This window comes from Zonotrichia leucophrys, chromosome 2 (assembly GCF_028769735.1).
Source record: "Zonotrichia leucophrys gambelii isolate GWCS_2022_RI chromosome 2, RI_Zleu_2.0, whole genome shotgun sequence".
NCBI classification, from domain to species: Eukaryota; Metazoa; Chordata; class Aves; order Passeriformes; family Passerellidae; genus Zonotrichia; species Zonotrichia leucophrys.
Window position 1 is genome coordinate 68302118 of NC_088171.1, and position 12455 is coordinate 68314572.

Below are 12455 nucleotides of genomic sequence, written 5' to 3' on the forward strand. Positions count from 1 at the left end.
ACATGTAAGAAATAGTCCTTAAACTCAGCCCTTGCCTGAGTATGGCACAGTTACAGGACAACAGACTTATAGTTTAAGATACAATGAGTAAAAACTGAGTCTTATAAATTTACCCACGTGCTAATAGTGCTCTTGAAAGAAAAAGAGATACTTATACTTTAAAACACTGCTATCAGCTCATTCTCCTTAATAAGAGCCCACTGTCTTTGAAATGCTAAATGGGACCTGCTAAGAAGTAAATTCTACTTGCTGCAACACCTTTTCTTTCATAACGTGAAAACTTTTACTGTTTTTGTACAATTTCTTATCACTGAAGCTCTTTTCTATTGACTGAAACAGAAATCAACAACCAGATTTTTTTTTATTCTCCCACTTGTGTTAGTGACTTAGGCTGTTGTGTTCCCTAACTGTTATACTCTAGAAGCAGAAGACTCCCTCATCTCTCAAGAACTATTAACCCAAAGTTTTAAGCTAGAATTTAAAAAAATTTGCTATGTTACAACAAACTAAATTTATTTAGAAACTTTGTATCATCATTTGCATTTGATCCCAAATCACATGGGCTGCAAACATGAGTAAAGCACTAAAAACAGAAACAAAAAAGAAGTATAGGGAAAAGCAGCTAGCCTACACAGGGTGCAGTATTGACTTGCATGTTGTAAAAGGAAAAAAATGAAAACAACTCGCCACACATCAGTTTCTAAATGACACAGTTCATTCCAACCCATTTAAGCTACGAAAAATGCTGGACTCCATGAACAGCAAAATTTGAAAACAATACAGGCAGCTCTGCCAGCAACTCTCACACAATCACAGTATCTGTCTCAATACAGCTGGTCTCACAGCAAAACAAATTTCAGAAGGTAAAACAAAAATGAAGTAAGATTGCACTGCTAAACATTTTCTGGTTGCTTTCCTTTGACCTGGTCTCCTTAGCAAACTTATTTACACTATTTACATATTTATTTTTTAACTACTTTGCTGTTATTTCCTTGATTCCAGCACTAAAATTTACCACAGGTGAATGGATAATGTACCCCTTCTAAATTCCACATGACCATCAAGCCTGTGTACTGCCTCCTCAGTCTTCCAATACACTGCTGAGCTGCAAGATGAAAGACTTATTTTAAGGACAAGCTTTAAGACTTTAGGAAAGTCTTATTTTAAGACTCTTTTAAGCACAAGTGTACCCAAGAAGACACTCAAGAATTAATTACCTAGCCAACCTCCATCAACCAGCTTAAAAACTTCACCTTGCATATTCTACAGTTATGAATGTATATGGGTTACAAAAAGACAGAAAACCCGATTTGCAAAAATTCTACTTATATTATGAAACACCTTCTGTAACTACAGCTAAATAAATGTATTAACTATGTTTAAAGCCTAAGGGTAAAAAAGTAGTATTTTCCTTACAAATTCTTCAACTGCAACAACTGACACTGAATTATAAACAATACTGCTGATAAATATTCATGATAAATATAAGTCCCCTCAATTTAAAGGTCTGCCTATTCAAATAAATATAAGTCAAATTTTAAAATGCATTTGCTCAATCTTATTATAATTTCCTGATACAGCTGTACTATGGTTTTGTTAAAATTTTAGAGCCTGGATTGATTCATATGTATTCAGGCAAACCTACCTCGTAACACTGTATTTGATTACATCTGAACATGACTGCCTTTACAGTATTTCAGAGGTGCTGACATCTCCAATAACTTGTAAAAGAAGAACCAGTTTCAAAATATTTTGTAGCAAGCAAAGCAATGCAAGCATGACTTAAAACAGATTCAAACAGTGTCTTCATGCAGTCCTGGTACTACCAGATTTTAAAAAAGGCTTTAAGTATCACATTAAAATGAACAAGACTAGTGTTGCTAACTTCTTTCCTTGTCATTAAAGCTAGAAAATAGGAAACACTTGAGTCCATGGCTCACAGCTCCCTAGGATAATGGGCTCCCAAGCAGCTTAATGTTTTAACATCTTTAATCTTCCTGGGGAACATCTCTGTAAGGCTTGCTAATGTTGATATACTTACTCTAGACAAAGCCCAGCTCAAAGAACAAAAGAAAATCTTTGTATGAAAAGCTTTGAGAAAGCCACATATTTTAATTATATCAGAGAACCCTTCTGTGACACCAGAAATTTGCAAGTCACACTTCCCTCCAGAACAAGCCTCAGTGAAAAAAACTTAAGACAGAACTCAGAATGCACATCTCAGACTATGGCACAGCAGTGTGTGTGTATATTTGTATATACATATAAATATATATATATGTATATATATATCTGTTTAAGATTATACACATAAGTATTTCTTCATCCAGCCTTTAGATACCAAAGGCAACATCCTCTCATCCTGCATTCTGAGCCAAGACATCCACATTGACTAGGTGAAAGAAGATATGAAAGTCAGGGAAGTAAAGAAAATAACAACATGAAAGAATCAAGTTTTTATTATTAACAAAGAGTAAGATGTTATTATAGCTCAAGGTCACATATGACAAAACAATCTTCAGTTAATGCCACATCTGTTACATACTGAGAGAATCAAAATTAAAACATAATAATTGTTTTGGTTTGTTTTCTTTAAAACCATCTGTAGAACTGCAGTTTGCCACATGCTGAAAGATTGTGTTCCACACAGGCCCAGCAGGGTTTGCCACTCAGGGTCAGGACTGGGACCCCAGGGGACACTGGGGTCAAATGAACTCCTAATACCAGGCAACAAAATAGGATTTGGTAGAATCTGCAATATCTCTTAAATTTAGTATATTAAAAAATTAATCCTTTCAATAACAACTCAGGAAGTCTGACAAAGTAACTAGAATGAACATGGTGTTCCCACATACTTAGTTCAAGTCTATCCAGCAGAGTTTCTGTCTGTAGAATGAACACTATATTGAGAATATAACCTACCACAACAGAACAGTGATACAATGGCAGTGTAAAAATAAGATACATTGCAAGTGGAAGTGGAGGGCGGAACAAGAACCACAATCTGTGCAGGGAGGAAGAGGGACAGAAGGGAAACAGAAAAAGTTAACCTCTTTCAAGCCACATGTATATGTTTAGACAACATTCTTTTATAAAACTGTACAAAGTTAGTGTGCCAACATAAAAAGCAAGCAGCTATTCTAAGTTCAACAAACCTATATACAGAGCCAATATTTAATTACCTCTTCAAAATGTGATAATTTTACACATATAATGCCATATCTGTCCATTTTACAGTGCTGCTTTCCCATGGGAAGAGCTGGTGTAATGCACTATGCAATTTTCACACTGTAACTAATTAGTATAATAAAATCAAAGTTAAAAAAATGTTTAAAAAAAGCTACGTTCAGAGTCAAAATAAGTAAGAAAGCAATTTTAAAAATTATGCAAATTCTCTCAAAAGTAAGAACACTCTCAGTTAAGGTCTTGAAAACTTACTTGAAAGTCAAATCAATTTTGAAATCCTATATACACACACACACAAAAAAGTATTATTAAATCTGTGTGAGGACCTGATAATTGGCTCTCTTTATCTGTTTTCTCCGTTTTAGACGCAGCACATCTACTTCACCAGGAATCACTTCCAAAAAAGGAACAAGTTAAACAATAATTAAAATCAAGTGCATAAGCATTAATTAAAGGAAACAAAGCATGTGTACCGCCAGGTTAAAACAAACATGCAAACAAACAAAATGAAACAACAGCAACACCAACAACAAAAATCCCCACAACCTGACCTTGGTCTAAACAAATACTAGGCTACAAAGCACACCTGAAAAAGTTAATCACAGAAATTGTAGAGCAAGGAGATACTTAATTCATGGTTAGAAACAGATGAACTCTCACTAATGTTCCCAGAACAGTACTTCAAACTATTTCTTCCCCCATTCCTCTTTCCCACCTTTCAGCAGAATGTAAACCCATTCCTATAGGAAAGTTGGCAGCTCTTCATAGGTCTGCATCCCCATCTAAACCAACACTCATTCCCAGTTGGAGAGAAGACACCAAACCTTATTAGGAGCCACTGGCACACACTGCCTTTCACTGATGCTGCCATGGGGCCAGTAGGTAACAGACTGGAAGATAATGGTGGGCTTTGTAAAGTCTTAACTATTGCCTCTCCAAAGCTTCCTGAGTTCATTCTCCATTCACCAGAGCATCCCATCCCATCCCATCCCATCCCATCCCATCCCATCCCATCCCATCCCATCCCACATCCGATCCTATCCTATCCCATTCCACCCCACATCAATTGTAACTGGCCTGTAAAATGAGGAGAACTTAATTTGCCTGCTCTTCTCACCCTGAACAGTAACTTATTGCCTAGGTAGTTAGGCAGATTTGAAAGGGATTATATTCAAGGATCTGGACATACTCCAATATAAAGATGATAAATTCTGAATTTCTTCTTCAGAAGATTATTATCATCTACCTCTTTATCTCTCTCTCATTATTGTTACACACCTATCTTTATGTCTCAAGTCTTGTAATTTTCTTTGTATAAGGAGTAAGAGAATGCATGAATTCTATATGGAAAGGAAATTTATATAGCTATCATATATGTCCTTAGCAGTTGGTGAAGATGAAGACTTTTTAAATTACTAAATAATATAAAATTTAATTATTCATTAAAATGGAGAGGGACTGAAAACTTGTTACTAACTAAACAGGCTGGTAGTGCTGGTGTCAAAGATTCAGAAATTGAAATTTATTTTTACTTATTTACCTGCAAGCAGAGATTATCTTTCTTCAGCTCTGCTTCTTTTGCCTGCTAGCTTTAGTCAGTACTTTGCTCCTTCTCAGGCTGAAAGAAAAATTTTGCCAGAGTCACCCCAGATATAAAAAACAGAAGCAGAAATAAAATAAAAAGATAATTTTATCTCGAACTGTGAAGGTATGTAAGGAAATATTGACAATTCAGCTGATCTCACAAATCCATCAGAAGCATGGTATATACAGGAACATGTCTCTAATGCACTATCACTCATTGTCAGAGCTCTGAGGGCATAAAACCAATAGTGACACAAGATGAAAGATCAAAAGTGTCAAGGAGCATGCAAAAGTAAGTATCTTAAACTCCACGACTTCTACAATCCCTAATATGGCTATGTTGTTTTTCTCATTTCAATTAAAGCACTACTCCAAAGTCTTCTTTTATCTCTGGAAACAATCTGCTTCAGCTTCCTACTCAAAATATTGATTTTTTTTCCTGGATCAAAAGTCCAAGCTACTAGAATAAAAAGTCACACATGGATGAACAGCACTATATAAAATGAAAATGTGTTGCAAGTGGAAAATCATATTCCCCCTCCCCTCATCCCAGTCAGAAAACTAAACAGATTGCCTACTTAAAATCCACTCAATCCTTGATGATTTACCCATCCACTGTAAACAACAATTTTGCTTAATTTTCCTTTCACTAAAAGAAAGAAATGTCCTTGGATAACACATTTTCTTACATCAGACCAAACTACCTCATAGCAACGTGATACTTCTACACTTACCGATACTTTGATCTAGGAATTGTTTCCAACAAATAATCACACAATAATTATTTACAAGAAAACGACTACTTGAAGCAGATTTTCATGGCGGACTTAAGCAGTAGTCCTTGAGTGGAGCCAGCCTTTAGTGTCATCTGACAAGAAAGGCCATGCCCACAATCCAGAGAGCAGAAGTGGGATGCACACAAGCAGCAGGATCTCTTTGATTTCACATACTTGAGACATGGGACTGGGTAAGCAGAAGAAAACCCCACAGCACTGTGTTAGCTGTGCACCAATTCCCAGGCTGAAACATGGAGAATTAGAGATGAAGGGCATGACCTTTACCCCTGCAGCATGGCCATGTGCATGCCTGAACACATATTTACATGTTTTTCATGTGCACACTCACATACACATTTATACATGACAAAAAATAAACTCTAGAGAAAAAAGAACTTCGCTCTAGCAAAGTGTTTTATCATGATCTTTAACTCAAAAGATTGGCAGTACCATTTGTAACCAACCTGCCAAACTGGAAATCCCAAGTCAGCAAAAAATATACAGGGGCAGCCACAAAGAGAATCTCAATTATTCTTAAACAAAATATCAGTCCTTGTTTTACTTCTAAGTTTGCTTCCTAAGCTAAAATTTTCAATATCCTCTGAAAGAGGACAGAAAAAAATATCAAAATAACTACATCATTTAGCCTGGCTGGCTGACAGCTACTGAGAAATATGATGATAGTGTAAATCACAGAGGAGGGAGAAGGATTACACAGTGTGACTCTAAAGGGGCATAAATGAAAAAGTGGGATGAACTCAGGGAAGAGGGTGGCATAGGATGAGCATCAAAAAACATTTCTTAACAGCAATACAATATAAAGCAGAATATATTTTCTCACAGACAGAGAAGTTATTTAAGGCTAAATTTGATAAAACACTGGAAACCACAGCAAAGAAAGCATTTCTGAATTTATGAAGTCGTGGATGAGAACACTTCATTAATCTTGTCCTCTTTATGCTTCTCATGATTAGATTTCTGAGCAAGATTTCAGTATAACAAAAAAACACACAGGAAAAATATGTTCATTTTTTCTTGAGTTCTTGTCTTCATCAGCATTAAGGTTAGAAGTGTTGAGAAGTTTCATTTGCATTTGAGGCAACTATTACATGTTGAGCTATTTAAGCACTACTGGTAATTTTAATCCCCTATTAGTTATTCTTTTGCCTATAACACAAAATTATGCTTTTAATTCTGGACTTTTATAGTATTTTTATTTCAAGCATTTCAAATGATTTTACCAACATATGCCCACTAAAAACATCTTTCAAAATCCATATAGTGCAAAACACTGCCTTTCATTAATCCAGAAGTTATCCTTTGACTGCTGAACTGTCCAGCTCCTTAATTGTCAGGTAACACAATGCCCATGAAGTCCTCTGGAGGACTCAAGCCACAGGAAATTAGAAAGTCAAAACTGTGGCCAAAAAGGAAAACAAAATTCAGTGTTTATTTTAGTCTGATGCCTGCAGCATCAGTGCTAAAACAGGTGTTCCCTTAGAAGACCAAGTATTACAACAGGAAATGCACTACTGGTTGTGTTTTGCTTTTCCTATTATTGCTGCTCTTACAATCTTAATTTAAACAGTACACAACATTCTGCAATTCAGTTTGGAAAGAGATGGGGTAACTCACAAAAAGCTGACTGAGAGAAGAGTTTTGTCACCATTATATTCTTCCCTCTGAGCTTCCAGGTAGAATTTTTTTAATTGCACAAAGAATTTAGTAGTATAGCTGCATTTGAAATATGGAAGTTTCTCCTCCTAAACAAAAATGTTCTTTTCTACAGGGCAACCAACTAAGTACAATTTTTTTTTAAATACCAGAGTCAGTTAAGGCCTCCTGGTGATACTGTGGAAATTTTAATTCACCCCACAGAACAGTTAAATTACATTTTGTTACATTTGTCACTGAAATCCCAAAATTCCTGTGATTTATAATCCTTCTTTTAAAGATCCTATTCTACACTGTGCACAACCCTATCAACCAATAACTAAGACAAGGAAAGGAGACACCACACCATTGCAGCATGGAAAAATTAGCATATTTTCACAACCTAGAAAACAATTACTAAAAGAGATTATAATATCACAACAATCAATTATTGTTCTGATCCCCAAAGAAAAATAATGAGAACCAACAGCAGCATATACCAGGAAAGCACTGAAAGTGTTCAGTGCCATGTCATGAAGCTGAAATAATGCACCACTAGGAACAATTCGGCAACAGATGACAAGATATTGAATATGTCCTAGAGAGTAGAACAGCTCTTTCTTTCCACTCCAGTCCACAGCCCCTACAGGTACTTCATCCAAATTCCTTTCCCTCTCCTCTTTTAGCAAGTGCACACTGAAATATTCTAGGTACTGATACCATTACATCCTCTCAAAGTGCTCATTATCCCAAGAGATGCAGAAAGGCAAGGCACATGCCACCTTCCTTCCCAGACCAAAGGCTGAAAGCAAAGACTTCTGTACAAATGAACACCACCAACCCTAAATCCAGGTGCAGTTTTCCCCTCAGGAATGAGGAGGCAGTTCATGAAGTGGTTACTGCTGCTTCCCCATACACAGGCCCCAGTGCCACAGGACACACAGTGGTCATTTGGGTTGTGTCTGTGCCTTGAATGTGCAGTGGTACCATAAACAAAGGCCAGCAGAACCACCTGTATCCCAGCCCCAGCAGTGTCCACTTCCTGCAGAATGACACAACTTCTGCACGTACCACAACCCATCGCTTCCAAGAAAACACAACAACAAATGCAAAAACAAAAGGAATTAATTTTTCCACTTAGTGCCAAACCAACCGCACAAAGATGACTCCTTTCTGACAAAAATTAATCTTCCCTCCCTGAGTGTATTAAAGGTTAAGCTAGAAAAAGGAGACAAGAGGAAAGACTTTTCTCCTTTGATAAATTTACTTTGCATTTGATCATGCACTGTATGAGCTTACTGCTTTTTCTAAACATAGGACATTTCTATGCTTTCTGAAGAGAAAAACATGGTTATCTTAAAAAAAAAAACAAATTAAAGAAATGAAACTCATAAAAGCTGTCAGGGAGTTTCAGGAACAGGATTATCATCTGAGGCTATCTAAAAATAATTTTTAATTACTTTTCAAATATTAAATTAATACTGTTCTTGTAAACAAAATTTGCTGAATGCTTTCATCCTAATTACTCCCTCATCTTTTAGAGCAGAGGCTTGTACCATGAAAACTTCATTTCCAACAATACCTGAGGGCTGTTGTAAAATTAGATGGAACAACTGCCACACTCATCCACAGAATGGCATCACTTTGGTAACTTTGCTAAACTCTCCAACCTCAGTTTGGCTCTGTACCTGACAGACCCACATTGTTCTAAGCTGTCTGAAGCCCACCCTCATAACAAAGGGCAGGGTGGCCCCTGCTGCCTTCAGAGATGGCAAATCTTACACACAAAGCCAGAGTTCTGCTATAACATGCATTATGGCTGGTGCTGGCCAGCCACCAACAGCTGCAAAGATGGGGAGCACCAGCACCCCAGATGGGCTCTGCTTCTGGCATGGCAATCTGCCTAAACAACATGGCTTGGGCCACAAGGAGAATTTGGTTGGTTCCACTGGCAAATGAAGGGCATGTTTGCTTTGTATTTCTCCATGTGGGTGTCCTGAATGCCAAAACCTAACCCAAAACACACTGGTTTGTAACTTACAAGGGAAGGCCCCAGAAGCAGGATGCTTATCCCAGTACTGCAGCTGCACATGTTTTTCTACATCTCCTGCAACATTTCTAGTTTGGGTTTTGATAAAGAGAATACCCAGAAAATTTTCTACATACAGAAAATCTGTTTCCAGAAGCCTAAAAGGGCTGCTAAAACACAGCATACCTGTAAAGATAAATTTGAAATAAATTCATTTGTCTATACTAATCACATCCAAAAGCACAGAACTATTTTAGTTCTTTGCAACAAACTGTAAATTGCATCAGATGTACAATTGACAATAATACTCAAATGTATATGCAATAAAACATGAGTTAAATTAGAAGCAGCAATTGAAGCACTTTTGCCAGAGACATGTAGAATCTACATGATAGTTGTTTTAAACACCTACTATACAAATAACAAACTGTGAAGGAAGTAGGAACCCTATCAGGATACCTGAAAGGAGGTTCTAATGAAGTGGGGACTGATTTCTTCTGCTGTGCCTGCAGTGAGAGGACCAGAGGAAAGAGCCTTGAACTGAGACAGAGGAGATACAGATTAGACATTAGGGGAAAAAATACATTGTTAGGGTGGTCAAGCATTGGAAAAGGTTACCCAGGAAGATGGTGGAGTTACCATCCCTGGAGGTGTGCAAGACACTCCTGGATGTGCTGCTGGTGAGGTGGTTTAAGGATTGCAGTAGCGGTGCAGGGTGGACAGCTGGACTGGAGACTAAAGGTCTCTTCCAACCTTGATGATTCTATGACACTAAATAAATTGCTGATAAAATTCAAAAATCAGTATTAAATACAGCTGTGGCATAATACCTGCAAGTTACAAAGTTAAGCTTATTCTGCAGCAGCAAAACTTACAGCAAAGGAGGATGCTTGATGTGTGGTTTAAATAACAGAATTCATCTTTAAAATAGGTATTAAAAGAGGAACAACTCAAACAGCACTGTAACACAACAGGCCCTGGTACACTAGCACAGATGTACATCTGTAATTGCCTGTAGTGATTTCAGAGAATCACAGAATGTTGGGGTAGGAAGGGACCTCTGAAGATCATGTGGAACAACTCCCCTGACAAGGCAGTGTCACCTTGAGCAGGCAACAAAGAAATGCATCCAGGTGGGTTTTCAATGTCTCCAGTGAGTGAGACTCCACAAGCTTCCAGCACAGCATGTTCCACTGTCCTGCCATCCTTAATGTAAAGTTGTTTCTCACACTGAGGTGAAACTTTCGGGTTGTAGTTTATGGCCACTGCTCCTCATCCTTTTGCTGGGCCTCACTGAAGAGCCTAGCATCATCCTCTTGTAATCCACCTTTCATATCATTATACGCATTAATGACATCCCTTCTCAGTCCTCTGCTCTCCAGACTGAATAGGCCCAGCACCCGCAGTCTCTCCTCATGAAGACACATGCTCTGGACTCCAAATTATCTTCGTGGCCTCTGTTGGATCCTCTCCAATACATGAACTCTGACTGCAAATGTATACAGCGATTCCGAGGCAACTCCCTGCACGCATCACTTGTTGCTCCTTTCCAGCCCCAATATCCCTCTCCCCCCGGCAGCCTCCACCTCCCGGCGGGGCACACCAACCAAGCACGGGGTGCGCACAGGGCGCTGCTGTCCCCGCCGAGCACGGCATCTGAGAGCTGCTTTCGCTTTCCCGTCGCTCGGGCCTTCCCTCCCCGCCCCCGGGCCCTGCACAGCCGCACGGCCGAGCCCTACAGGCACCCCGCGGCAGTCGCGCCTTGCGATCCCCGCCGGAGCAGCCGGGCAGGCCCGATCCGGCGGGACCCGGAAACCGATCCCCAGTTCCCCGAGCCCACCGCCGCCGGGGCTGCCCTGGCCGGGGAGCCGCTGCTCCCCGCCCCTCCCCGCCCCGCCCGCGCCTAGCGCTGGGCCCGGGCCGAGCCGCGGCCGCTGCCGCCCCGCTCCGCCACTCACCGCCGGCCCTGCGGCTCCGCTTCGCCGCGGCTGCGCCCGGCGCGGGCGGCGGGAGGGCGGGGAAAAGGGGCCTCGCCGCGGGAGGAGCGGCTCGGTGTCGGCAACATGGCAGCGTCCAGCCGTGCCCAGGTGCTGCGGCTGTACCGCGCCCTGCTGCGGGAGAGCCAGCGCTTCAGCTGCTACGGCTACAGGTGCGGGGAAGGGCTCCGGGGGTGGCGGACGCGGGGATCCCCGCCCAGGCGGGGGAGTCCCGGCCGTGCTTGGGGCAGGGGCGCGGGGAGCTGCGGCCTCGGGAGGAGCCGAGCCGTGCCCTGGAGCGACAGCGGGACCGGCAACGGGCCTGGGCCCAGCACCGGGCCCGGGCCCTGCTCGGAGTGCCGGGAATGGGCAGCCCCCAGACTCCGGAGGGCCGCAAAAGCACCAGGGTATGGGGTATTAGGAAGAAGGGACAGGACAGAGGTTGTCCTTACCTTAAGTCAGAAGTACTTGTGCTGAGTGTGGGCTCCTCAATGCAAGGAAGACAAGGAGCTGCTGGAGAGGGTCCAGTGGAAGGCCACAAAGATGAGGAAGGGTCTGGAGCATCTCTCTTCTGGGAGACACTGCGGGAGCTGGGCCTGTTTGGTCCGGAGAAGGGAAGACTGAGAGGGGAGCTCATTAATGCATATAAATATCTCGGGGATGGGTGTCATGGGGATAGTGCCCTACTCTTTTCGGTGCTGCCTGGCAACAGGATGCGGAGCAAAGGCCGTAAGCTAAAACAAAAGAAGTTTCACTTCAACATGACAAAGGACTTCTTTACAATGAGGATGACAGAGCACTGGAACAGGCTGCCCATGGAGGTCATGGAGTCTCCTTCTCTGGAGACATTCCATACCCACGTTCCTGTGGTTCCTGTGTCACCTGCTCAAGGTGACCCTCCCTCATCAGGGGGTTGGCCTAGATGATCTCCAGAGATCCATTCCAACCCTAATGACTTTGTGATTTTGTGAACCTGGTGTAGCTCATGTCTGGTGTGTGTGCTGCCCATTTCCTGGCAGAGGAGAGCTGGGGTCAGGCTGCCGCCAAAGCCTGGCACCATGTGCTGTGTCCCTGCTCAGGGTGCAGTGGGGCTCAGAGTTCACTCTTCCCACCACACAGGATACCAGGCTTTCTCTGGCTGTCAGTGAAAGGGAGACACTGGGTTTTTTTGGCAAAAGGTAGGTGTAGGCCTGGCCAGCTTTAGCTGTCTGCTGTGTTCACGGGGGTGCTGTTCACCCACCCTTGCAGAAT

The 12455-nt window shown here is 41.3% G+C and overlaps 2 protein-coding genes across 10 annotated transcripts in view; one reads left to right on the forward strand and one right to left on the reverse strand.

The window, feature by feature from the left end:
• The window catches only part of FARS2 (phenylalanyl-tRNA synthetase 2, mitochondrial), a 231807-nt gene extending 219867 nt beyond the window's left edge, over positions 1-11940 (reverse strand). For 5 of the 9 annotated variants that reach the window (XM_064705339.1, XM_064705329.1, XM_064705333.1 and 2 more), the window contains exons 1-2: positions 11187-11263; positions 4727-4804 (exon numbers count right to left, since the gene is read on the reverse strand). The gene's annotated coding sequence lies outside the window, so the exon portion shown is untranslated. Of the gene's footprint in view, positions 1-4726; positions 4805-11186; positions 11324-11656 lie in introns of those variants that run through there. The other 4 variants (XM_064705332.1, XM_064705336.1, XM_064705330.1 and 1 more) reach the window with 4 other exon arrangements.
• The window catches only part of LYRM4 (LYR motif containing 4), an 88642-nt gene continuing 87429 nt past the window's right edge, over positions 11243-12455 (forward strand). Inside the window, exon 1 of the mRNA XM_064705342.1 lies at positions 11243-11377. Coding sequence (XP_064561412.1) covers positions 11292-11377 — 86 coding nt within the window. The 5' untranslated portion in view covers positions 11243-11291. The remainder of the gene's footprint in view (positions 11378-12455) is intronic.